This window comes from Anolis carolinensis, unplaced genomic scaffold (genome assembly GCF_035594765.1).
Source record: "Anolis carolinensis isolate JA03-04 unplaced genomic scaffold, rAnoCar3.1.pri scaffold_11, whole genome shotgun sequence".
NCBI classification, from domain to species: Eukaryota; Metazoa; Chordata; class Lepidosauria; order Squamata; family Dactyloidae; genus Anolis; species Anolis carolinensis.
This window is the reverse complement of record NW_026943822.1, coordinates 6,170,651-6,196,103: the sequence shown is the minus strand read 5'-3', so window position 1 is coordinate 6,196,103 and position 25,453 is coordinate 6,170,651. Positions and strand designations below refer to the sequence as shown.

Genomic DNA, 25,453 nt, shown 5'->3' with positions numbered 1-25,453 from the left:
GGCTGCCTGTGGTCACGTGTTTTCTATCAGCGGTTCTCTCGATGCTTGGCTTCGGGCTGATGGGCCTCATTTCTGCTTTTCTGTCAGGAAATGGCCACACTTCCGGAGGAGAAAGGTATTGCGGGAGTGAAAACACACGCCTTAAGGGGAAGTAAAGGGGGGAAAGTTGCAGAACCTGGCCTTCTACACCAGGCCTGGGCCAACTTGGGCCCTCCCAAAGGTGTTTTGGACTTCAACGCCCACCATTTCTGGCCTCAGGCCCTTGCCTTTTCCCCCTCAGCCGCTTAAGTTCGTAATGAATATTGTGTAAATGAGGGGTCCTCAAACTAAGGCCCATGGGCTGGATTCGGCCCTCCAAGGTCATTTACCTGCCCCCCCCTCCCCTCAGTTTAGACTTAGGCTTACCCAAAGTCTGAAATGATTTGAAGGCCCACAACAACAATCCTAATTAACCTGACTATCTCATTGGCCAGAAGCAGGCCTACACTGGGTTGTTGTATGTTTTCTGGGCTGTATGGCCATGTTCCAGAAGTATTCTCTCCTGACGTTTCGCCCACATCTGTGGCAGGCATCCTCAGAGGTTGTGAGGTATGGAGAAACTAAGCAAGAAAGTCGTTAGCTGCCCCTGAACAAATGATGCCCCCAGGCAGGAGAAGCCAGGAGATGAAGCTATTCAATGCTAATTAAGGTGATTAACTACAATTTATTTATTTATTTCCAATATTTCTATCCCACCCTTCTCACCCGAAGGGACTCAGGGCGGCGTACAATTGGCAACAATTCGACGCCGACACATCATCAAAAACAACAAAATATATAACAATGTATTACAACCAATTAAATACAGTATAAAATATAAAACATAAAACATATGCTTAAAATCCGTTCGTCCAATATCCTCCTACTTTATCCATATAACAGTCTGGGTCATCTTTGTCATTTATTCGTTAAAAGCCTGGGCACATAGCCATGTTTTTAAGGCTTTTCTAAAACTCAAAAGGGTTGGGGCATTCACACTGGCCTCCAACATTCAACATTACAGCATTCACACTGGCCTCCAACTGACAAAGAGTTCTTCTCTCACCCTGGACTTTCCTCAGATACAGTAGAGTCTCACTTATGCAACATAAATGAGCCGGCAGAAAGTTAGATAAGCGAATATGTTGGATAATAAGGAGGGATTAAGGAAAAGCCTATTAAACATCAAGTTAGATTATGATTTTACAAATGACACACCAAAACATCATGTTAGACAACAAATTTGACAGAAAAAGTAGTTCAATACGCAGTAATGCTATGTAGTAATTACTGTATTTACAAATTTAACACCAAAATATCACGATGAATTGAAAACATTGACTACAAAAATGCATTGGATAATCCAAAACATTGGATAAGTGAATGTTGGATAAGTGAGACTCTACTGTATATATAAACCTTCCTTGCTTAGTTTCTCCATACCTCTCAACCTCTGAGGATGCCTGCCATAGATGTGGGCGGAACGTCAGGAGAGAATACTTCTAGAACATGGCCATACAGCCCGGAAAACATACAACAACCCTGTGATCTTGGCCATGAAAACCTTCAACAACACACAGGCCCACACTTCCCACTGAAATCCTGATAGGTTTATGGTGGTTAAAATTGTTTTTGTTTTTAAATATTGTATTGTTCTTTCATTGTTTTTTGCACTACAAATATAAAAAACATGTGCAGTGGTGCATAGGAATTTGTTCATTTTTTTTCAAATAATAATTCAGCCCCTCAACAGTCTGAAGGATTGTGGACCGGCCCTCTGCTTAAAAAGTTTGAGGACCACTAATGTAAATAAATGTATGCTGAGCTCCCATTTCCCCTATGTATGGCGGCCTTCTGGTCACAAGCAGCACACACTGAGAGCAATGTGTTTTCCTTCGTTTTGTATTTGCATATCTCCAGACACATCACTCCAGCTTTAAGTTATTCCTATGTCATCTCAGTCAACTGGGACTGACTCTGAGCTTATGATTAGGCAGTGAGCCTCATTTATTCCGCTTAGGGTTATGTGATTCTGCATCACCTAATTATGAGGTTTTTGGATTTCATGATCATGCTCCAGATTGCGCTGGCCTTACACTTCATTCTCCCCGTCTCTCCTCAGTCGCTTTCTGCGGTGTCGGAAGGGAGGGTGGGGCCCCACAGATCCTTTTGTGCGGCCTCTGAGTCATCATCCTGCCAGCTCTTTTCAAGTGCATCTCCTTCCAGACCTTGCACGTGGCTGGCTCATGTGTTTATGAAACCAGTCTTACCCAATCATGTTCCAGTCTCCTCCTCTGTGGGCCAAGTCAGCCAGTAAGGTCTGCAGAGAGGATGGTCCTCATAGCCAAAGCAAGCCCTTTGTCATGATTCCTCCAGTGTCCGGACGCGTGCCTGAATGCGGAACACTTCCAGCAAAGGCGGCTGCTCAGAGTTGACTGTCAATGAGATTGGAAAGGACGCCCTTTCTGACCCTGGTCCAGTACAAATATAGTGCTGTAGGCTGCCACAAAAAGCTGCTTCTGCTCCACTGGGAAGGAAGAGGCCCATCGAGTGCCCAGTGCCCATGGCTTGACTATTTTACTCCATCAGTGTATCTGCAGAAGTACAGTAGAGTCTCGCTTATCCAACATAAACAGGCTGGCAGAATGTTGGATAAGCAGAAATGTTGGATAATAAGGAGGGATTATGGAAAAGCCTATTAAACGTCAAATCATGTTATGATTTTACAAATTAAGCACCAAAACATCATGTTTTACAACAAATCAACAGAAAAAGCAGTTCAATACTCAGTAACATTATGTAGTAATTACTGTATATACAAATTTAGCACCGAAACATTGCAATGTACTGAAAACATTGACTACTAAAAGGCAGACTGTGTTGGATAATCCAGAAGGTTGGATAAGTGAAGGTTGGTTAAGCGAGACTCTACTGTAGCTTGAAACCCGTGCTAAAATATAAAGCAGTACTTCTTCATGATGCTAAATACAGGCAGTCCCCAAGTTACCAACAAGACGGGTTCTGTACGTTTGTGCTTAAGTTGAATTTGTGTGTAAGTTGTAACAGGTACACTTTTTAAAGTGTAACTTCATACATAAATATAATACTTTATTTATATTCTGCTCTATCTCCCCTAGGGGACTCAGGGCGGGTTTCAGAACACATACGGTATATGGCAAGCATTCAGTGCCGTTTATACAGTTCACAAGGACAGAGAAGACATAGACAAGACATAAACACAGATAAAGGCTTTCCCCATCGTTTTTCATTTCCGGCATCTCTCTGGAGGCTGTGCTCAACTCGAGCCACAGGGGGGAGGGGGGGCGTGCTATTGCTCCACCTTCAATGCCAAGGAGCTTTTGTCTTCCTTAGATGTCCTCCTGATCGAATTGCCTTTTATAACCTCCCCACTTTTTAGAGCAGTACCTATTTATCTACTCGCATTTCTGCTTTCAATCTGCTAGGTGGGCAGGGAGCTGGGGCTGATGGCGGGTACTCACCCCAACCTGAACTGCCAACTTTTCGATCAGCAGGATTTTCTGTAGCTACTGGTTTAGTCCACTGAGATAAGCCCAGCCTCGATGCTATCCAAAGCATATATATACACCTTGGATAGCATAGGGAAGAGTGAACACCCCTGTGGTGTTTCCTGCCTGTACTGCCTGTGCCCCTGTACAGAAGGTGTCTCCTCACTTTCTGTCCCTGTGATCACTGACTTTTGGAAAAATTGGCTTGTTGTGGAAACAAGGATTGGAGATAAAGCTTCAGTGGAGACCCCTTTCCTCATGATACGAACTCAGGAGAGAATTTCCGTTCCGAGGGGAAGATTTCTCTCCCTTGCTGTTGTCTCACCCCCATTCTTAACTAGGAGTCATTTGCATGGCAGATATTTGTTACTTGGGGGATGCCTGTACTGCTCCCTGCCTTTCTTTTTCCCTGACATGAAACAGGTGGACATGACCATCTCCCTGGCACCATCTACACTGCCATGCAATCCAGTTCAGTGCAATTAAACTGCATTCTGAAACTGCATTACTGTATATGGCAGTGTAGATGGGGGCCTTTAAAACCCATTGGTAAGTACAATTGGCCCTCTGCATCCACACCTTGAAAATACCCCCCAAAATTCCAAAACGTGAGACTTGATTTTGCCATTTTCTATAAGGGACACTATTTTACTATATCATTGCACGTCATGGGGCTTGCGCATTCATGAATTTGGGTATCTGGCATAGTTAAAATACTAGACGGAAATATTCTCAAGAATGAAAGATTCTCCCTTCTTCAGCTGAAGAAAAAATAGATCCAGTTGAGGATCTTGATCTGACTCGTGCTTCTATACTTTGACCTCTAGCTATTCCTTTGTGTCAGCTGTTTTTAGATAAAGCAACACTTCTTGACTTTTAAAGAGCATTTCCACAACGTGCACCAGCAATTTCTATGCTAAACATTTGGGCAGTGACTCAAAATGCTTCATTCTCAGCAGCTTACTATAATTGATTATGTTGCCCTTTGTACAAAGATGCTGTACTTATTAAGCACTAAGAAGAGCCATTATTAGAAGACCTTACATTTGACATACATATATTATGCCAAGAGTTCCCTGCATTTTATGAAGTGCCAATGCAGGATGTGATTGCAAGACTTTTTTGACTCTGTGTTGTCAAAGGCTTTCATGGCCGGAAGCAATGGGTTGCTGTGAGTTTTCTGGGCTGTCTGGCCATGTTCCAGAAGCATTCTTTCCTGATGTTTCGCCCACATCTATGGCAGACATCCTCAGAGGTGTGGAAACTAGGAAAGTGGGGTTTATATATATCCTTGTGGAATGATGTCCAGGGTGAGACAAAGAACTCTTGTCTGCTTCAGTATAATGATTAGCATTTAATGGCCTTGCAGATTCAAAGCCTGGCTGCTTCTTGCCTGAAGGAATCCTTTGGACAGTAAAACTGGACAGTAAATAAAAACAACAACATTCAGAAAACAGGAATTCCAGACAAGAAACAATCAGGGCCACTTAACACCTCCCAACAAAGGATTCCCTCAGGCAAGAAGCAGCCAGGCCTTGAATCTCCAAGGCTATTCAATGCTAATCAAGCGGGCCAATGGCAACATTCACACTTGCCTCCAACATACAAGAGTTCTTTCTTTCTCCCACCCTGGACATAATTCCACAGGGATTTATATATAAAAACACCACTTGCCTAGTTTCCAACAGACCTCACAACCTCTGAGGATGCCTGCCAGAGATGCGGGAAAAAAACCAGGAAATAATGCTTCTGGAACATGGCCAGACAGCCCGGAAAACTCACAGCAACCCAGTTTTTTTTTACTCTGTTGTTCGGTATATTTTGGTTAACATTTGGTGCAACCCTAAAGCCCCAAATAAAAAACAAACAAAATACTCCTGATTTGTTCCAATAAAATTATTGTCTGACTGGATTTGTTTCTATACCTTTGAAACAGCATTATTACTATTCTTTCCTCACCATCACCTGGACTTTATATCAGATATGAGGCCGATTTATGAGAACTTTATGATAGTTGCCAAAGGCAGTGGCTGGTTGATTCAACATGACAAGCCTTGAGTCTATCTCGGCTTCACATTTACTTGCAGAACAGTTGAGTCATATGTTCTTCCTGCTGTCTCCATGCAGTGCTACGATACGGCAACAGAAACCCTCCCACTTACTTCAGAATGGCCCTCTTGGCTTCGGCAGAAATGTCCCAAAATTTCCCGAGGGCTAAATGTAAATATTTATTCCATTTGCGACATTAGTCCAAACTATAACGGGTAGAAAATGAATTCTCCTTCTAACTTGAAATCTCATGGCTGTTGGACGCAGCAGAGAGTATGTCCATACAGCCACAGGAACTCCACAAATCTAACCTACACTAAATAGCTATCGAACCTAAACACTAGCAAGAGCACACAGGCAAAGTATGTTTTGCCCTCCAAGAAAAAAACAATGTCACGGTGATTCAGGAAGAACGACAAAGACTGCTTTCTGCTGCCTGAATATTAATATTGCTTCACTCTACCCAATGCATTGCCTGTATGGTGTGGTCTTGTCTCATTGACCTTCTAGGAATTGTGCAATTACTTGAGGAGCAGAAAAATAACTGCAGACATACTTTTTTAAATATCTCAGTTTCCCTCCCTCCCCGCACTTTCCCACTTTGCTCTCAGCTTACTTCCATTGCTGCAAGCAGAGTTCAAAGGGCAAAAGGACTTTGCACTCAGTTAACACAGGCTGGCCATATAACCCAGTTTCTGAATCCATTTTATCTACTTTGGATTGTATGAGTCTACACTGCCATATAATCCAGTTCAAAGCAGTTAAAATGGGTTGTTGTGAGTCTTAACACTGTATCCTGCTTATTGATTTTAATGATTGTTTTTATTGATGTTGGTGTTTTTTACTGGGATAATTGTTTAATTGCTTTGTTACTGTTATTTGTTTGTTTTATCGGGCCAGGCCCCATGTAAGCCGCCCCGAGTCCCTTCGGGGAGATGGGGCGGGGTATAAAAATAAAGTTATTATTATTGTTGTTGTTGTTGTTGTTGTTATTATTATTATTATTATTATTCCGGGCTGTATGGCCATATTCTAGAAGCATTCTCTCCTGATGTTTCACCCAGTGCACGGTCTGCCAGGGCTTTGATTGTGCTTCTTTTTTAACCTGCGTGATGTTGAAGGTTTTATCTAGATACCTATCAAGCAGATAAGAGTTCTTTTCCCCCACCCTGGATACTCCACAGATATCTAAACCTCACTTACTTAATTTCCAACAGTCCCCTCAACCTCTGAGGATGCCTGCCATAGATGTGGGTGAAACGTCAAGAGAGAATGCTTCTGGTACGTGGCCATACAGCCCGGAAGACTCACAACAACATAGTGATTCTGGCCATGAAAGTCTTTGACAACACAGATAAAATGGATTCAGAAACTGGGTTAGATGGCAGTGTAGATGGGGCCTCAGAAGCATAGAAAAGGAGAGGGCAGTGTTTCCTGCTTCCCAGCAGGCTTGGGCAATAGCAAACTTCTTCAGCCTCTCCTCGTTTCAATGGGGTTTCCCCCCACATTAATGCTTTTGACATTTTCACCAGTTTCTTCTATGGAAGGTTGCAAGGTATGTTGCAGCTCTCCTCAAACTGTGAATGACCTGATCCTGAGCATAGTCTCCTAACTTGATGGTTAATTTCCATTATTGTGTTAGCATTCTGGCTGTTTTAAACCATTGCATCACAATATCCTCTCCCCGCTGTTTTTGCCTGCCCACTCATGAAAAAACAGGTTTGTAACACCATCGCCAATTTTTCCAAAGAGTAGCATATTTTCAAGGTGACTAAATCCCAAAGGGCCTTCTGAGTCACCCTTGGAGAAGATGCTAAATTTAAAACACACGGGCCAATCCCATGTGAATATACTTAAGGAAATAAATAAGCTTAGCCATGCCTAACTCCACGTGAAATTGCCATCTTAGATGCTATTAAATGATATCTCAACGAAATGTCTTGCTTCCTGATTGGAGCTAGATGGATTCCGTGCCAGTGGTTCGATCGTCTTGCCTCATATATTTATTTATATAGCAAACCTTTCTCAATGTGGCTTTTAGCAGCAAAGTATGAAGAAAACAAATATGAAACTGAATGACAGTTTGAAATAACCAAATAATTGACGTTCGTTTTTAAAACAAATAGAAGAACAGATTTTTTTTCTTGTGTCAGGAGCGACTCGAGAAACTGCAAGTAGCTTCTGGTGTGAGAGAATTGGCCGTCTGCAAGGACATTGCCCCAGGGACGCCTGGATGTTTTGATGTTTTTACCATCCTTATGGGAGGCTTCTCTCATATCCCCGCATGGAGCTGGAGCTGATAGAGGAAGCTCATCCGAGCTCTCCCTGGGTTGGAAGAACAGATAAGGCAGTGTCAGAATTTGGGAAGCTATTTTAAAAGGGCAATGCATTAACACATAACACCACCTAATAAAATTATATGTTCCCATGGGCATTTCAGGTTCAATTGTCCTGAGGCCTCTTCTATACTGTCATATAATCTAGATCAGGGGTCCTCAAACTTTTTAAGTAGGGGGCCGGTCCACAATCCTTCAGACTGTTGAGGGGCTGAATTATCATTTGAAAAAGAAATACAAACAAATCCTTATGCACACTGCACATGTCTTATTTGTAGTGCAAAACAACAACAACAATGAAAGAACAATAAAATATTTAAAAATGAAAACAATATTAACCAACATATTATATTATTAGCATAGCACAATATTAACATTATATATTACTATATTGAACTATACCACTATACTGTAATATTATATGTAATATATAACATGTAATTAATATTATATGGTATTATTATTAGTATTACATTGTATAACATGATAATATTATCAATATCATATGTATATATAATATATTATATTATTAAAACTGATATAAAATATTATGTTATAAATGAGGGCGGGGGCCAGGTAAATGACCTTGGAGGGCCTTAGTTTGGGGACCCCTGATCTAGATTATCAAAGCAGATAATCCACATTTTTTTTCTTTGAACTGGATTATATGTGTCATATATAATTCAGTTCAAGGCAGATAATCCAGAATTTATATGGCTGTGTAGAAGGGGCCTGATTGATCCCCTATCTGTGCTGCTTTAGAAATGTCCCAGTTTCTCTCCTTTTCGCCCCCTTCTACACAGTTGTATAAAACTCAGATGATCTGTTTTGAACTGGATTATATGGCAGTGTAGAAGGGCCCTTCCTCTTCCTCTCACTTTCCCCTTTGTCCTCATGTTACCTCAATTGGTGCAAACTGAGTTCTAAGTGCAAAAGTTATTTGAACTCTGTCATGTTCCTGGTATTGACTTTTCAGTTAACTTTTTGTGTAGGGGAGATCTTAGGAGCTAAAGGGCCAACACATTCTACGTTTTCTTGCTTGTCCGTTATCCAAACCATTCTGTGTGTGGTGTGTGTGCTTTCAGGTCACCTGTCACCTTGAAAGCCATGGCAACATGGCTCTCTTTGTGGCTTTCCCCTCCCTCATACACATGTTGCCTTTCTTTCCCAGTGGCATCACAAAAGGCCTCTTCACCTAGCAACAACCTTTGTGGTACAAACCGATGAATGGACAGACAGACCTTGACTTTTGCTACAGGCATCTAACTTAAATGTAAATCACAAATTAACAAAAATAATAGTAATGTAAATGCAATGTACCCCTCTACTGTAAATTCAGTTCGGTTAGATGTTAAATATATCAACAGTGAATTAAACGGATTGGCCCTTTTCTGCTAACTTTCTTGTCTCTCGATACAACATCCCAGGCAAAGAATTACTTTTTAGGTAAGAGGAAGCTACCTTTAGACTGGGTTACAGTGGCCAGTTTGCTTTGCCTTGTTTATGTGTCATGCAAAGGTAGCCTGGCAACCCTAGAGATAAAATGCCAGGGGCACTTTTGGTTTAGTAGTGACATCATTGTGCCGCCTAATTCCTCTGACTTTGAACCGAAAAACTAGGTGCTATATGGACTGCAAAATATGAATGGATAGGTACAGCCCATCGTGTTTGGTAGAAGAGCATCTCTTTCTAGGAGTACAGTACCAGGTTAAATGCATCATCTCCAACAGTTCAGAGGTGGCAACTGGGACACAACAGAGGGCCTGTCCGGACAGTCCTTTTATCCCAGGAGCTCCTACAGCAATCAGGAGGGTGGCCAGGCTCCGTTCCCTATAAACCCAGAAGCAATTGCTACAAAAGGCGAAAAACACAAGATTTCCCGGTGCGGAAATATCACAGTTTTTAGCCAAATATCCGGATCTTTGCATGTCTGTATATCCCTGCAATCGGAAATTACAGAATTTTTAATCTGGGTTTGTTCCCAGGTTTTAGATGTTTGTTCCTGATTGGCTGGTTTCTAAAAACAAGGTGACACTTGAGTAGAAGGCAAAAACTTTGTCCTGGAAAGCGGAACTTTGTCCTTCGCCTGTTTCATGAAGTTTGTGGCAGAAAAATGAAGTTCCTGGGGTGCAACAAGTACTTTCACATTAAATAGTACACAAAGAAACAGGAACAGACACTTTCAAACCAGGAACAGAATGCCGTCATTACTGTAATTAGTCAGACCTTGTATGGCCATCTGTGCAGACAGGTTTCGTGGTGTACTTGTGCGAGGGAACAACAGGATGATGTTGTTAGTTATACATGTCGGTTCCTCATTGGGTGTATGGTGACAACATGGGTACAGTTTAGTAAATGGCAAAAGCTTAGTACCGGCTGTTGGGACATGGACGTGCTGGTGAGGAATGTAAATACAGTAGAGTCTCACTTATCCAACACTCAATTATCCAACACATTTTTGTAGTCAATGTTTTCAATACATAGTGATATTTTGGTGCTAAATGCATAAATACAGTAATTACTACATAGCATTACTGCGTATTGAACTACTTTTTCTGTCAAATTTGTATAACCCAGGAACAGCACCCTGTCCAGACAAAACCAAATCTGTCTGGACAGATAGCCAGGCAGACAGATGCTAAAAATAGTTGATAATGACAAAGTTCTGTTCCTGGCTTGAAAGTGTGATGTCCTGTTTCATTGTGCAGTGTCGATTTGGGCAGAAGTCCTACTCCATGAGGTTTGCTTGTGTGGCAGATACTCCATGAAACATCTGGAGGGCACAGTTTCATTGGTCAGGACAAAGAACGGATTTAGTGCTGTCTGGAAGCGCCCAGAGTGTGGCCAAAACAAGTAATTAATGAGGAATATCAGGAAAGCTAGGAGAGGCTGCAGGAGTTTGTTTTTGCCTAAGCCTGCTCAGAACAGCAAACCTCCATCATCACCATAAACATCCTTTCTCCTGCGGAGTTAACTGAGTTCAAATCACTTTTGTACTTAAAACTCAGTTTGCACCAGTTGAGGTAAGATGAGGACAAAAGGGGAAGTGAGCGAAAGAGAAAGGGCCCTTCTACACTGTCATATAATCCAGTTCAAAACAGATAATCTGGATTTTACACAACTGTGTAGAAGGGGGCGAAAAGGAGAGAAACTGGGACATTTCTAAAGCAGCACAGAAAGGGGTCAATTAGGCCCCTTCTACACTGCCATATAAAATGGCAGTGTAGAAGGGGCCTCAGGACACTTGAATGTCTACCAGCACCATCAGAAGGTCTATCCTCACCATTACTGCAACTGCAAAACTTTTGGTAGTGGAGATGAGAAGGACCTCTGCTTGCAGTCTGGGAAAGTTGCTGCCATTTGCCTTAGAAAACATTAGGCAAGAAGTGCCAGTGATCAAATTCCATGACAGCAGGGCAGGACTATCATTGAGCAGGTTAAGGAGATTGCTCCAGGGTGCAGGTGGTGGATGTCCTAATTGCTCCTCCTGGTTGTCATTATTATTATTGTTATTATTATTATTATTATTATTATTATTATTATTATTATTATTATTATTATTTTATGACACAGCAAACAAGATAGATATGCTGGATTTCGTATCAAAATATCACAAGTCGAACACTTCCCAAGTGTCTAGGACTGTGTGATGTATTTTCGGATGATGCGTGCAGATCCCAGTAGGGTGGCCTTTTGCAGTTGGCAGATCATAATTTTGTCAATGTTTATGGTTTCCAAATGCTGGCTGAGATCTTTTGGCACGGCACCCAGTGTGCCCATCACCACCGGGACCACCTGTACTGGTTTCTGCCAGAGTCTTTGAAGTTCAATCTTGAGGTCCTGATAGCGGCTGAGTTTTTCCTGTTGTTTTTCGTCAATGCGACTGTCACCTGGGATGGCAACATCAATGATCCAAACCTTTTTCTTTTCCACAACTGTGATGTCTGGTGTGTTGTGTTCCAGAACATTGTCAGTCTGGATTCGGAAGTCCCACAGTATCTTTGCATGTTCATTTCCCAATACTTTTGCAGGTTTGTGATCCCACCAGTTCTTTGCTGCTGGAAGGTGGTACTTGAGGCATAAGTTCCAATGAATCATATGGGCCACATAGTTGTGCCTCTGTTTGTAGTCTGTCTGTGCGATTTTCTTACAGCAGCTGAGGATATGATCAATATGAGGATATGAGGTTATTGTTATTGTTGTTATTTTACTGACACAGAAACACAGTATGACACAGCAAATGAGATACACATGCTGGATTTCGTATCACAAAATCACAAGTCAAACACTTCCCAAGCGTTTAGGACTCTGTGATGTATTTTCGAATGATGCACGCAGATCCAAGTAAGGTGGCCTTTTGCAATTGACAGATCGTGATATTATTGTTGTTGTTGTTATTGGTGGTGGTATTTATACACAGCTTTTTCTCTGCCAACGGAGACTCAAAGCAGCTAACATAAAAATGACAACTATGTGTGAATTAAAGCCTGACACATATAAACATTAAAATAGAACTAAATATAGAAACCTTTTCAAAAGTGCATAGTCAACACCTGTTGCCTGTTCTCTGCCCTTTGAGCTTGGCTGCTGCATTTGGTCATAGAGCAAGATGCGCTCCCATGGACCATACTGAAGTAGGATTCAACTGCTGGTTTTGTACTTCGCTAGACGAAGTAGAAGCTCTTTGCTTCAAGCAGGAAAATTGGCTTGGGCTGGCCTTGATGATAATGTTTTTAAAAGGTCACCTCCAAATGGTGTGTTAGGAGAAATAGGCAACACAATGACTTAGTCTCATAAGAACCCAAGGTATGCACGATGGAGACTGCCTCTGGCGTCCCTGTATGATGACTCACTCGAGGCTTGACTGCAGTCAACAGTCATGAGTCCACATCACCCTGCACAATCAAATGACCTGCCTCTTGAGTATTTGTCTTTGGCTGTACATTTTGTCACCCATAAAAGAGCGATTCCAAGAGAAACACAGAGAGAGCTGCTCTAAGGCACCAACACAAAGGGAGGCACAAAGGGAGGCACAAAGGGAGCAAAGTTCACCCGTTTGTGGGCGAGGATATACTAGGTTGTTAAGACCTCTGGGAGAGCAATATTGGCAAACTTTGGATTAATGCTCACACCTTAAAGCCATTTCCTGTGACGTCAATCATTTAAGGTGACTGGCCAAGATAATAAAATACAATTGTCTATACTTTGGCTTACTTGTAAATCAAGATGGAGACTATAATCAAGAAATCGGAAAAAAAAGAGGGCGAGTTTCTATAAACAAGGAAACGTGGATTCACCTCAAAGCTGGTGCTGATTTATCCCCATGATAGACACTGACTTTTTTATTTACAGTATTTATATTCCACCCTTCTCACCCCGAAGGGGACTCAGGGCGGATTACAATGAACACATATATGGCAAACATTCAATGCCAACAGATAAACAACATATATAGACAGACACAGAGGCATTTAACATTTTTTTCCAGCTTCACGATTCCGGCCACAGAGGGAGCTGTTGCTTCACTGTCCACTAGTGGCTGTACTTCCTCATTCCTTTCCTCGTGTTTTGCTGGCAGTTTTATGATGTTGTAAATTAGTTAAATTAGACTCCCGCATAAAGCATACTTAAATTTCCCTAATTGACAGATGCAACTGTCTTTCGGGGCTTCATAGGTCAACAGCAAGCCGGGCTATTTAATGGTCGGGGGCTTAACCCGACCCGGGCTTCGAACTCATGACTTCTCGGTCAGTAGTGATTTATTGCAGCTGGTTAATAGCCAGCTGCGCCACAGCCCGGCCCCCTTCCAATGAGTATCCTGTGTTTGCTTGCCTTAGTCCAACTTTGCCCTGCTTTAGCTAATGTTGGAGAAGATTCTGGAGCTTGTTTTCATTTCCAGTTTTGTTCTAGTCGCATCGTGCAAAATGGGGGATGTGACACATTTTGATGGCTATGATAGCGGTTAGATTTAAAGTTTTCAGTAACAAGAGTAGAATTCAAATTTGGCTTCATTTGCTATCTCCAGTCTTTGATCCTTTCTTTTAAGTGGCTTGAGACTACTCTGCAGGGAAAGCTTACTATTACAAGCACTGAGTGATGTATTGCATTGTATTGTATATGTCATGGCACTATTGTGTGTCATTGTGTAAGCTGCCCCAAGTCCCTATGGGAGAAAGGCTTATTATTGTTGTTATTATTATTATTATTATTATTATTATTATTATTGACACAGAGACATAGTATGACACAGCAAACGAGATCTATATGCTGGATTTCTTATTACAAAATCACAAGTCGAACACATCCCAAGCGTTTAGGACTATGTGATGTATTTTCGGATGATGCGTGCAGATCCCAGTAAGGTGGCCTTTTACAGTTGATAGATCATAATTTTGTCAATGTTTATTGTTTCCAAATACCGACTGAGATCTTTTGGCACGGCACCCGATTACCACCGGGACCACCTGTACTGGTTTATGCCAGAGCCTTTGCAGTTCGATCTTGAGGTCCTGATAACTGCTGAGTCCCTATGGGAGAAAGGCTTATTATTATTATTATTATTATTATTATTATTATTATTATTATTATTATTATCCAAGCAGGTCATTTAATTGCTTCTGCACCATTTGTCAGTATCTCCTTGGCCAATTCACCATTGCTATAAGGATGCGGTCTCCTTGCCAAAATGGAACTCAGTGTGGAGCACGCCATGCTCTTTCTCTTTTTTTAAAAAAAATATGTTGATGTGCTGCCAATTCTTTTCAGGAATTGAACTTTGGAGACAACTCAAGAGCCCTTGTTCAGCCTACCATCATAATTTCGTTTTGTACCTTTGTGGAAATGATCAAAGAGGGAGGCTGGGGCTGGATCTACACTGCCATATGATCCAGTTTCTGAATCCAGATTATCTGTTTTGAACTGGAATTATATGAGTCTACACTGCCATATAATTCATTTCAAAGCAGATAATCTGGATTCAGAAATGGGATTATACAGCAGTGTAAATGGATCTGAGATGCCAGAGAGTCCAAAAGAAATAGAATCTGTTTATTGGATAGTGCATCAGGAAATTAACTTAGTTATGATACAGCATATCATTTTATATTTTTTATTTTAATACAGTAGAGTCCCACTTATCCAACATTCGCTTATCCAATGTTCTGGATTATCCAACACATTTTTGTAGTCAATGTTTTCAATATATCATGATATTTTGGTGCTAAATTAGTAAATACAGCAATTACTACGTAGCATTACTTCATATTGAACTGCTTTTTCTGTCAAATTTGTTGTATAACATGATGTTTTGGTGCTTAATTTGTAAAATCATAACCTAATTTGATGTTTAATAGGCGTCTCCTTAATCTCTCCTTATTATCCAACATATTCGCTTATCCAACGTTCTGCCGGCCTGTTTATGTTGGATAAGTGAGACTCTACTGTATTTAAATTATTAGGAGCCCCTGGTGGCACAGCAGATTAAGCCACTAAGCTGCTGAACTTGTTGACCGAAAGGTTGGTAGTTCGAATCCGGGGAGCGGAGTGAGCTCCCCCTATTAACCCCAGCTTCTGCCAACCCAGCAGTTCAAAAACATGCAAATGTGAGTAGATCAATAGGTAACGCTTCTGTTCCACAAAGGTACAAAACGAAATCTGATGGTAGGCTGAACAAGGGCTTTTGAGTTGCATAAAAATACAATTCCTGAAAAGAATTAGCAGAACAGCAACAGACAGTATTCCACAGTTAGATAGATAAACCCCTCTTGCCTAGCTTCCAACAGACCTCACAACCTGTGAAAATGCCTGCCATAGATATGGGCAACAGGTCGGGAGAGAATGCTTCTGGAACATGGCCAGACTCACAGCAACCCACTACTTCCTACTCTCTCATCTCAGAAAATAATCTAATCAGATAGGGAAGCCAGATACTTCACCGAACTGATGTTGAAAGCATTAGAATAATGACAATGAATAGGTCTTGGTAACCATGTGCTAGTTCCCCAAAGAGAGTGCTAGAGGGCACTGCCTTTCCAGAAATGTTGGTGGCTCCGGCAAACAAGTGAAGGACCAACTCATAACTCCTTTGAAGAAGTGATTGAGGGTAAAGATAAGAGCCAGGAAACAGGGATGGAAGGAGAAGTAAAAGAAACAAAAATATGTCAAAAGAAAAGCAAATAGACAAGAAAAGAAAGTAGAGGAAGGAAGAAACAATTCAGGAAATATTGGAGATGAAAGAGCAGACAAAGCGACTGGAAAAACAGCATTGCCTCAGGATTTCAGTAACATTTGGAACTTAAATTCCAAATCACTAGATTAAATCCCTTTTGCTGCTCTCCTTCAATATTTGTCCTCCAGATTGCACCGCCACTTTATGATCCTGTCCTCTGTGGTTTTTACTCCTACTTCCTTTCTCACCCCGAGTTTTAACCTAGTGTTCATGTGGCCCGCCCTTGGTTTTATTGTTCTTTTGATCTTGTTTAATGTAGTGTATATTTTCTTTTATTGTTGTTGTTTTATTGTTGTTTAACGTGCTATGATTTGTTGTTCTACTATATTTTGTTATATTGTATTGTTCTGGGCATGGCCCCATGTAAGCCGCCCTGAGTCCCCGTTGGGGAGATGGTGGCGGGGTATAAATAAAGTTTATTATTATTATTATTATTATTATTAAATTATCTTCAAAGTCCTTTGCTTTCCAGGGCAGTCGCCGTGCCCCACCTGTACACCAACCATCGGCTTGGCTGGCTGATTCTGAGCAGTTCCTTTCACAGCAGAGAGGAACGTGGAATCTACTGCCGCACACAAACACAGCAAATCCAGAGTGGAAGGATTTGTTTTAGTAGGAATTGTGGAAGTAGGAAGGCTTATGCTCCACATTGTACTGCATAGCCTTCTCCTTAGCAGAATGGGTGCTTTTTCCCCCCACTTGCGCATAGGCGGGCGGGCGGGGGGGGGCTGAGCAGTTGTTTTTGCACATAAGCTGTAACATCTTTTAGCTTTTTGGGTTTTTAAGTCCTTTCCGCTTTGTTTTTTTTGTGAGTGACAATCACTCGTTGGATTGATAGGTGTATTGTGTCCAAATTTTATGTCAATTTCTCCAGTGGTTTTTGAGTTATGTTTTCCTCACAAATGAACATTACATTGTATATATACTGTGTTTCCCCGAAAATAAGACAGTGTCTTATATTAATTTTTGCTCCCAAAGTCTTATTTGCAGGGGATGCCTTATTTTTCCATGAAGAAGAATTCACATTTATTGTTGAACCAAAAAAATGAACATTTATTATATACTGTGCAGTAGTTGTCATCACAAACCAGCATAACCAGACAAACTGTGAATCCTATCAAGAATTTCTTGTTACTACCATTATTTCCATGTACAACACTCTATGGTACGTACATTGACCGATCCTGCATGCTCTGGTATTCTGTTCATTGGGCATGCTTCCAAACAAAAACTTTGCTAGGTCTTACTTTCAGGGGAGGCCTTATATTTAGCAATTCAGCAAAACTTCTACTAAGTCTTATTTTCTGGGGATGTCTTATTTTAGGGGAAACAGGGTATAGATTCCTTTTAACCAAATTCCACATTTACACAAACTGCTTCTATGTTTCTGTGAAATGTTGGAATTACTGACAAACATTTTATGGAGAGGGCATTCTTTGGTGGTTTGGTCTGTCTTTCTGATTGTTTCTGGTCCAAGATTTTAACAAAAACATCATTTAAACACCAATTGCACTTTTATTCAGTCTAATTGGAGGTCAGCTGTGACCAGCAGTGCTGTGGAGTTCGAAAAGGCACGGATGGAGGGCTTAAGGGAGAAATGTGCCAAGAGGAAGGCCTGTCAAGCCAACCCTGACTGGGACCGCCTTGCGTCTGGAAACCGATGTCCTCACTGTGAGAGAACATGCAGATCAAGAATAGGTCTCTTCAGCCATCTATGGATCCATCCCCAAGATAGCGAAGATGGAGGACCATCATCCTCGAACTACAAGGGATCGCCTAAGTAAGTAAGCATTCAGTAAAAAATTAATCACCATCATTATAAATGTGTGATCGGAATGGCTGTGCTGAGAGATGCAGAGAACTCTGAGTATTTCCAGACAAGATTACACCAGAGGAATAAAGGTTCCTTCAGCCCAAATGTACCAAAGAATATAACCTTCTGTTAATTGCTTGCATGGCATGCTTCGGCGTACAGACGTATGGAATCCCACCATGCTGTTTCCTTTCCCTCCATCTTCTGAATGCACCATAAGCTTTGCCTCTGCATATATATAACAAGCAGCAGATCCTGGGGGACATGAGCCTCTTTGGGAAATGCCTGCCAGTGACAGAGTCTGCACATGGATTTCATTTGGGACATATGGCTGGCTGGCTTGTGGCTTGTTTGTCTGGGAGATCTGATCTCCCTCCTCCTTGAAGGAAAAGGGTGGTCATGAAAGGGAGGAGGAAAAGCATGAGCCACCAGGAAGCCTCCTCTTGCACGCCAGATTGCTCTTGTGGTTTCCATGCCCTGCAAAATATTTGATTTTTATAAAGCTGCAGGCAGGAAGTTACAAAAAAGCCAAAATCCAACTGAGGAATGGCTGATCCAGACTTTCCATTTGCTTCCTATTGCCCTCGGGGCTCAATTTAAGATGCAAACACTTAACAATTCAGGGCCAGCTCCAAACATCTTGCTGCCTGAAGTGGAGTAGCAATGCTTTCCCCAGGACCCTCAATACACATTCAAGTTCAAGTATATAATTGTCAAAAACAACCAAGTCATTTTGACACATGAAGCCAAAAACCCCTGTTCCGAATCTCCTCCCATCCTTGGCACTGACAAAAACAATCATTCACAATTGGTTGTCCTTTTGTGACACACCTCCCTCCCTCTCTTGATGTTCAGCACAGTTGTCTCAGGCCCCATCTACACTGCCATATAATGCAGATTGAATTACATTGAACTGGATTATATGAGTCTACACCAGGCATGTAGCTGGAGGGGGCGAGCGGAGATAGGGGTTCACCCCCCCCCCATTTTTCAGGTTTTTTTTAAACCTGGTTTACTCATGAATTTTAACTGGTTAACCAAATCCCCATGAGTGTCCACTGAAGTTTATCAGTGGAGCCTGATTTCTAAAATATTTTGCATTATGAAACTACTCTTTATGATTTGCTAAAAAAAAGTTTCAAGCCCCCCCCCCCCCCCCGAATTTTTTTCTGGCTATGGCCCTGGTCTACACTGTAATATAATCCAGTTCAATGTGCATTTTAGTGACAGTATAGATCAGGAATGGGCCTACTTTGGCCCTCACTCAAGGTATTTGGGATGTCAACTCCCAGAATTCCCAATAGCCAGTAGGCTGTTAGGAATTCTGGGAATTGAAGTCCAAAACACCTGGAGGGAGAGCCAAAGATTGCCCGTGCCTGGTATAGATTGTGCTTCTTAGTAATGCTTGCTATAGATTATTTTGTTCAAGATGACTTTGTCCAACTACTGTTTTATTTGTTGCCCTCAAAGAGCCGAAGGAGACGCAGTGTGTTAAAGCGTTGAGCTGCTGAACTTGCAGACCGAAAGGTCCCAGGTTCAAATCCCGGGAGCGGAGTGAGCGCCCGCTGTTAGCCCCAGCTCCTACCAACCTAGCAGTTTCAAAACATGCAAATGTGAGTAGATCAATAGGTACCATTCCGGCGGGAAGATAACAGCGCTCCATGCAGTCATGCCGGCCACATGACCTTGGAGGTGTCTACGGACAACGCCGGCTCTTCAGCTTAGAAATTGAGATGAGCATCAACCCCCAGAGTCAGACATGACTGGACTTAACGTCAGGGGAAACCTTTACCTTTTTAGCTAGATCTATATAGATGGGCAGTAGTGAGAGAGTCTTGCATTACAAACAATAAAGACGTATGGTATCTTCAGCCATCATGCTTCTTGGCATATTCTTTCAAAGAAGACTAATCCATAGCAACACAATTGGACCTGACAAGCCTTACAACCTGGTGTGATTTCTTGATTCGGGAATATTGAGTTAACTTCTTCATCTCGCCAGGCACGCGGATCCATAGTCAGCCTGTGGCCAGTGCCAGTATCCCTTATTGGGACTTGGCATCTGCACTTCAGGTTTTGCCATCCGTGGCCTGGATCTCACCATCCACGGCTGCTTTGAATTGCTCTATTTCATGTGCAACCCACCCTTTGAAACATTGCAGTGTCCCAATCTGAATTCCCCACGGAGACAGTGAGTCACTGAAACTCAGTCCTTCCTCTTTCTGGGAGCTGTGACCTAGGAGAGGCACCTTTCAGTTCTGCTTTATGTGGTGGAACTGAGACCTGGACTGACCGTCCCTCCCACCTGCACACCTGGCCTCACAATGTCACTTCTCCTTTAGCTGCGCCTCATACTAAAAATAAACCTGGCTCAGAAAGAGGCTGCAAGGGGGCAAGCAAAAGCCCTGGGGAATGTTTGCTCATTTCAGGATGCGTTGGGCTCTTTAAACAAACCCCCACATGGGCTTATTTTTAAATATACAAGCAGCATAATGTGGGGAATATATGATTTCCTTGTGATTTCTGCAAGGGCCAGCCAGTTAGCATTACAAACAGTTTGATGGAAGGTTCGAAAGAGAAAGGACCGACCAATCAGTAATCTTTGGCTGGAATCAAGAACTAGTTGATTTTGGCCCTGATTCATCATGGAAATATGCCTGTCTGAAATTGTTCGTGTTTTTTTTTTTGCAAGACTTCAGAACCATAGAAGGCTTGTTACTGCTGAATATGGGCACCATTGCTTCTGCCCTAAAAATATCTCAGCTGCCATCTACAAGCAATGAGATGACAAAGAGTGGAAATGTGGAGAAACCTGGCAAGAAAACAAATGAGAAAAACAAGCAACACAGGAAGAAAAGGCCACCTTGTTTGCTATATCAGAAAAGGAGAATATTAAGAATAGGCTAGAGCAACACAGGGTGCACTTCAGCTATCTATATATATAAATGAATGATGGCATCACGGCGACCCACAAAACAACAAAACCACTGGCCCCCCAACCTCGAAATTTGACAACACAACCCATCATCCATGCCTCTAGGTTGATACAACAAAAAGAAAAGAAAAATAAAGTCCTAATTAGAGGGAGAGCAATAATTGTTTTTATCCAATTGCTGCCAGTTTAGAGGGCTAATCTCTGCCCACTTGGTCTCCTAGCAACCAACTCAGCCAAGGGAGAGCCAGGGTTCAGTTAGGGGACAGGCAGATTTAGGCCTCACTTAGGCCTCTTCCACAGATTATCTAATTTGCACTGGATTATATGGCAGTGTAGACTCAAGGCCCTTCCACCATACTTCGCCACAGCAACGTGTGGCCAGGCACAGCTAGTTAGAATATATATGGGATTTTGTAAACTGGGAATGACATGGGGAGTCCTTCTCTTTGGAGAAATATGTTAGTAGTTATTACATACATTTTCCCACAGAAAGGTAGTGCCCATTAGAGTTGTGCGCGGAACCGTTTTCCTTCATTTGATCCATTCTTTCCAAGCTTGAGGTGCTCTTACTGCCTATTACAGGGAAAACCAGCTGATCCCTAATCCATCTAAAATGCAGATGTGTGCTTTTCACCTTAAGAACAGACAAGCATCTCGAGCTCTGAGGATGACCTGGGAAGGAATTCCTCTGGAGCATTGCAGCACACCCAAATACTTGGGAGTCACTCTGGACCGTGCTCTGACTTACAAGAAGCACTGCTTGAATATCAAGCAAAAAGTGGGTGCTTGATCTTTCGGCGCCCCAGAGCAAAAACAGATATCTGCCCTCCTGATTTTGGAAGGCTCCCAAAAAACAGATCGGTGCTCCCACCGAAAGCCGGAGCATGAAACAGGTCAAGGTTTACCCTGAAAGCACAACCCTAGTGCCCATCACAATGTGTTATTATGTTCTTTCTTTCATCTCTTTTCACCCTAAGTCACTTTGCTACTCTGCTGCTGAATACACATGCCCAGTGTGGAATATATCTCACCACATTAAAACAGTGGATGTGGCTCTTAATGAGACATGCTGCATTACCACAGGATGTCTATGCCCAACACCACTGGAGAAATTATACTGTTCAGCCGACATTGCACCACCTGACATCCGCTGGGAAGTAGCATCCAATAATGAAAGGACCAAGGCAGTGACATCTCTGGTCCATCCTCTGTTCGGATATCAAGAAATAGTTTTCTAAGATCTACAGAGATACTCACAGGAACACTTCAATGCCAGTGGAAAGGAAGCCAAAACTGAGTCATCAAGAAACTAGAGCTCCAGTTGACCCAGTTGAGCAGGGAATACTGCCCAATTGCCTGTTGTCCCACTTCTAAAATGTCCCCGTTCCTCTCTTTTTCTGCTACTTTTCTCTTTTGTGCTTTGCTTGCTTCATTTGCCACAAAAAGAGTCCAATATATAACAATACGTTGCCCTCCGTTAGCTCAGCAGAGGGAAAGAGAGGAGGGATCTTCCCATTCCCAGTTCGCTCAGGTAAAAGCAAACTGCTGCAGAAGACTCACTCTGAAGAAAAGTGCTTGGAATATTACCTTTAAGGGCCCGGGCTGTGGCGCAGGCGGGAGAGCAAGCCAGCTGCAATTAACTGCAATGAATCACTCTGACCAGGAGGTCATGAGTTCGAGGCCGCTCAGAGCCTATGTTTGGTTGTCTTTGTTCTATGTTAAAAGGCATTGACTGTTTGCCTATATGTGTGTAATGTGATCCGCCCTGAGTCCCCTTCGGGGTGAGAAGGGCGGAATATAAATACTGTAAATAAATAAATAGATAAATAAATAAATAAATAAGACACAATGAAGCCACCCCATTACTAAGTACGATGACCTGGGAGAAACCAGATATGCATTTGACAAAAGCTTTCTATATGCTCCTGTTTTGTTCCATTGTCCTAGTATGTGTTGCCCGAGCATGGCTGGTTATTTTCTTCATTGGGTGAGTTGTGTATTGCATCTCCTGCCAGTTGTGCAGGAGACGCAAGCCGTGCACGAAGGCCTTGATCTGAAGGATTAGGAACAAGCCTTGGGCTTAATCCTTTTGGAGATTGCCGTATCTCCTCCCTCTCCCACATAGCTAGCAGCAAGCACAGCCACAGCTGCTGGAAGCTTAATTTGAAGGCCTGGTCAAATCTCTTTGAATCTGAGATAAGAAGTTGTAAAATGTAGATCTCGTGATAATGAGGTGACCTAGTCCACTAGTTACAAGGAAGTGCAGGGGAGGCATTGTGCAGTGAGGAACCACAGAAAGTGCAGCTTGTGGAGTCGATGTGGGAGAGGTTACTAACAAGATGGTTTTTTTTTTTATGTTTATTACTTTCTAATTACACAATTTTATGTTAGTCCTTTGTTTTTTCTCCTGCCCCTCAGCCTCATTTCTTCCCACTGACTTCTCAGGTGAACATGCTGTGAGGCTGGCAGCATGTTAATAGTGTCCTACAACTGCATTAAAACACAATCCACCTGGTTTAAGAACTGTTCCTTGGCAATGTCCATGCATAGTCCTTAAGGTGGATGGAAGACATCACGGCAGAAAGCTGGGTGTTTTGAAAGTTCAGGTGAAGAACTTGTAGTAGACAACGCCTCCCAGGATGGCAAGCTCCAAAATGATAACAGAGAGCAACAATTTGTTTGTCATAAGCCTTCTTGACATGGAGCGTAGTATTTTCCGGCTCTTGCTTAAGTTTTCACTTGTGTTTACTAATCTGCCTTTGGTGCGTTCCAGCTGCTCCCGCTGTTCGCCAAGCTCTTCAATGATTTCAGAACCAATTTGGTCTGTTTCAGCAGCAATCTGGTGTGAACGCTCTATGTTCTGACTGGCTCGGTTCAAGCTGTCTGTGTAGTGTCTCAGAGACCCCCGAGTCTTGACCCCGTCACTATTACGGAGCAGACCGAAGAAGAGATGGGGTTTCTGCCATTTCCGCTTGATTCCGTCGCTTTCCAGGTGCCCACTATGGACAGTTCTAGCCCACAGTTCATAAGAAAGGGCCTTGGCTCTCAGCCCAGTTCTCCAGAGAATGTTAGTTTTGACCGCCGATTATTTTGGGAGGCTTCGCGCGCGGAAAAACAGATTTCGAGAAGGAGTGCTCGTTTAGCAGAGAAAGCAAGCGTTAATTAGGCTGGTTCCCTTGAGAGTTTTCAGGGAGGACTGCATCTGGCAAAGTTGTTGGCTTTGGTCATTTTCCCTTGGGAAAGAGCTCGGACACCTGGCTGAGGAGGAGAGCAAAGTCCCATAAAAGTTCTGGGCACTAAATAGATCTTGCGGTGTTCAATGTGTCAGTTGAGGGATTCACATCGACTCTAGTTCTGCAGCGCGCTACTCTCAAGTAGACCGGTTGCCTCTCGTCTCCCTGTCAAGCCTGGACAGCAATTCAGCTTTACCACGACTAACTTTGCCTTGCCTTGCATCCTAGCCTCGGATTGAGCCCTGGAACTCTGGACAGATCTTGCCTTAATTCCCCACTCAAACAACCTAAAGGTTTGAGTGTGTTTCGGTTATTGGATTTAAAACTTTGAGCTCTAATACTGGACATCTGCTTCCATATTACTGGACTATATTTGACCTTTCCTGAAAGGTCTACTGCTGAACTATTTACTCTGCTTATTTTTAGTTGTCTCCTTTATTTCCTTAATAAAGATATTAGATTGTTTATTGGCCTTCGTGTCTGATTCCCAGTGCTCACGCTGCCTGAGGTGTCACAGTCTGTTCCCTGAAGCAGCAATACTCTCTGAGACTGTACTTGAGTACTCTGTTCATTTTCTGTTGAGAAGATTCCAAATTTTGGGTCTCTGCGTACACCTGGGGTCACTCCCAAATCTATACTTTTCATCTTCCTCTGGAATGTGGCAAGGTCTCTCTTGTATATCCGAATTTTGGCCATCATTTGATTGTTGAAAGACACTGGAGCATATTTCAGTTCGTCTTCCATTTCCCGTAACGTTTCATGTGCTTCTCTTTGTTTTTCATCAAATTCTCTTATCAGCTTCTTCTTCTCTTCGACCGCCTGGCTCCCGCGCAGTCTCTCTGGCCCGGCTCGCAACTCCTCGTGGAGGCAGCGGAAGATTTCATGTAGCCGCTCCAGGTGCTCCCAAGAGCCGCTTCCGCGACCCTCCATAGCGCTGGCCTCCCCAGAAAGCGGCCCTGCCCTCTCCCCACTGCCTCGGCGCCCCTGAGGCCTCCTGACAGGCCCTTCCGGCCCCGACGCACAGCCCAGAAACAGCCACGAGCCCAGCGGCACAGCGCCCCCTCCACCCACACTACCTGCTATCCCAAGGGAGGGAAGGAATGATGGGTGAGTTAGGGATCATCGTCCAAAATGCAAGTCACTTCTGGAGCTATCTTCATAGATTTGTCAGCAGCCTATGACACTAAATCACTGCCTTCTCCTGAGACAAATTTGTAATATCACAAAGGACAACTACCTCACCCGCTTTATAGGAAACCTGCTACAAAACAGGAGCTTTTTTGTTGAGCTCCAGGTCCAGAGAAGCAGATGGCGG

The 25,453-nt window shown here is 42.7% G+C and overlaps 1 protein-coding gene and 1 long non-coding RNA gene across 3 annotated transcripts; one reads left to right on the top strand and one right to left on the bottom strand.

Annotated features, from left to right (window-relative positions):
- On the top strand, positions 1-23,551 carry LOC134294009 (uncharacterized). 2 transcript variants are annotated; one of them, XR_010000985.1, is made up of 2 exons: positions 1-115; positions 17,681-23,551. It is a non-coding gene; the product is annotated as an uncharacterized LOC134294009 (long non-coding RNA). The 2 variants fall into 2 exon arrangements; XR_010000986.1 differs by lacking the exon at positions 17,681-23,551 and adding an exon at positions 2,141-6,567.
- On the bottom strand, positions 23,280-25,127 carry LOC100553142 (vesicle transport through interaction with t-SNAREs homolog 1B-like). Its single transcript, XM_062963557.1, has 2 exons — positions 24,654-25,127; positions 23,280-23,788 (listed from the first exon to the last, which is right to left on the bottom strand). Exons 1-2 carry the CDS (start codon positions 25,066-25,068, stop codon positions 23,508-23,510), a joined length of 696 nt encoding a protein of 231 aa, XP_062819627.1. The 5' UTR covers positions 25,069-25,127; the 3' UTR covers positions 23,280-23,507.
- Between the last annotated feature and the right edge of the window lie 326 nt (positions 25,128-25,453).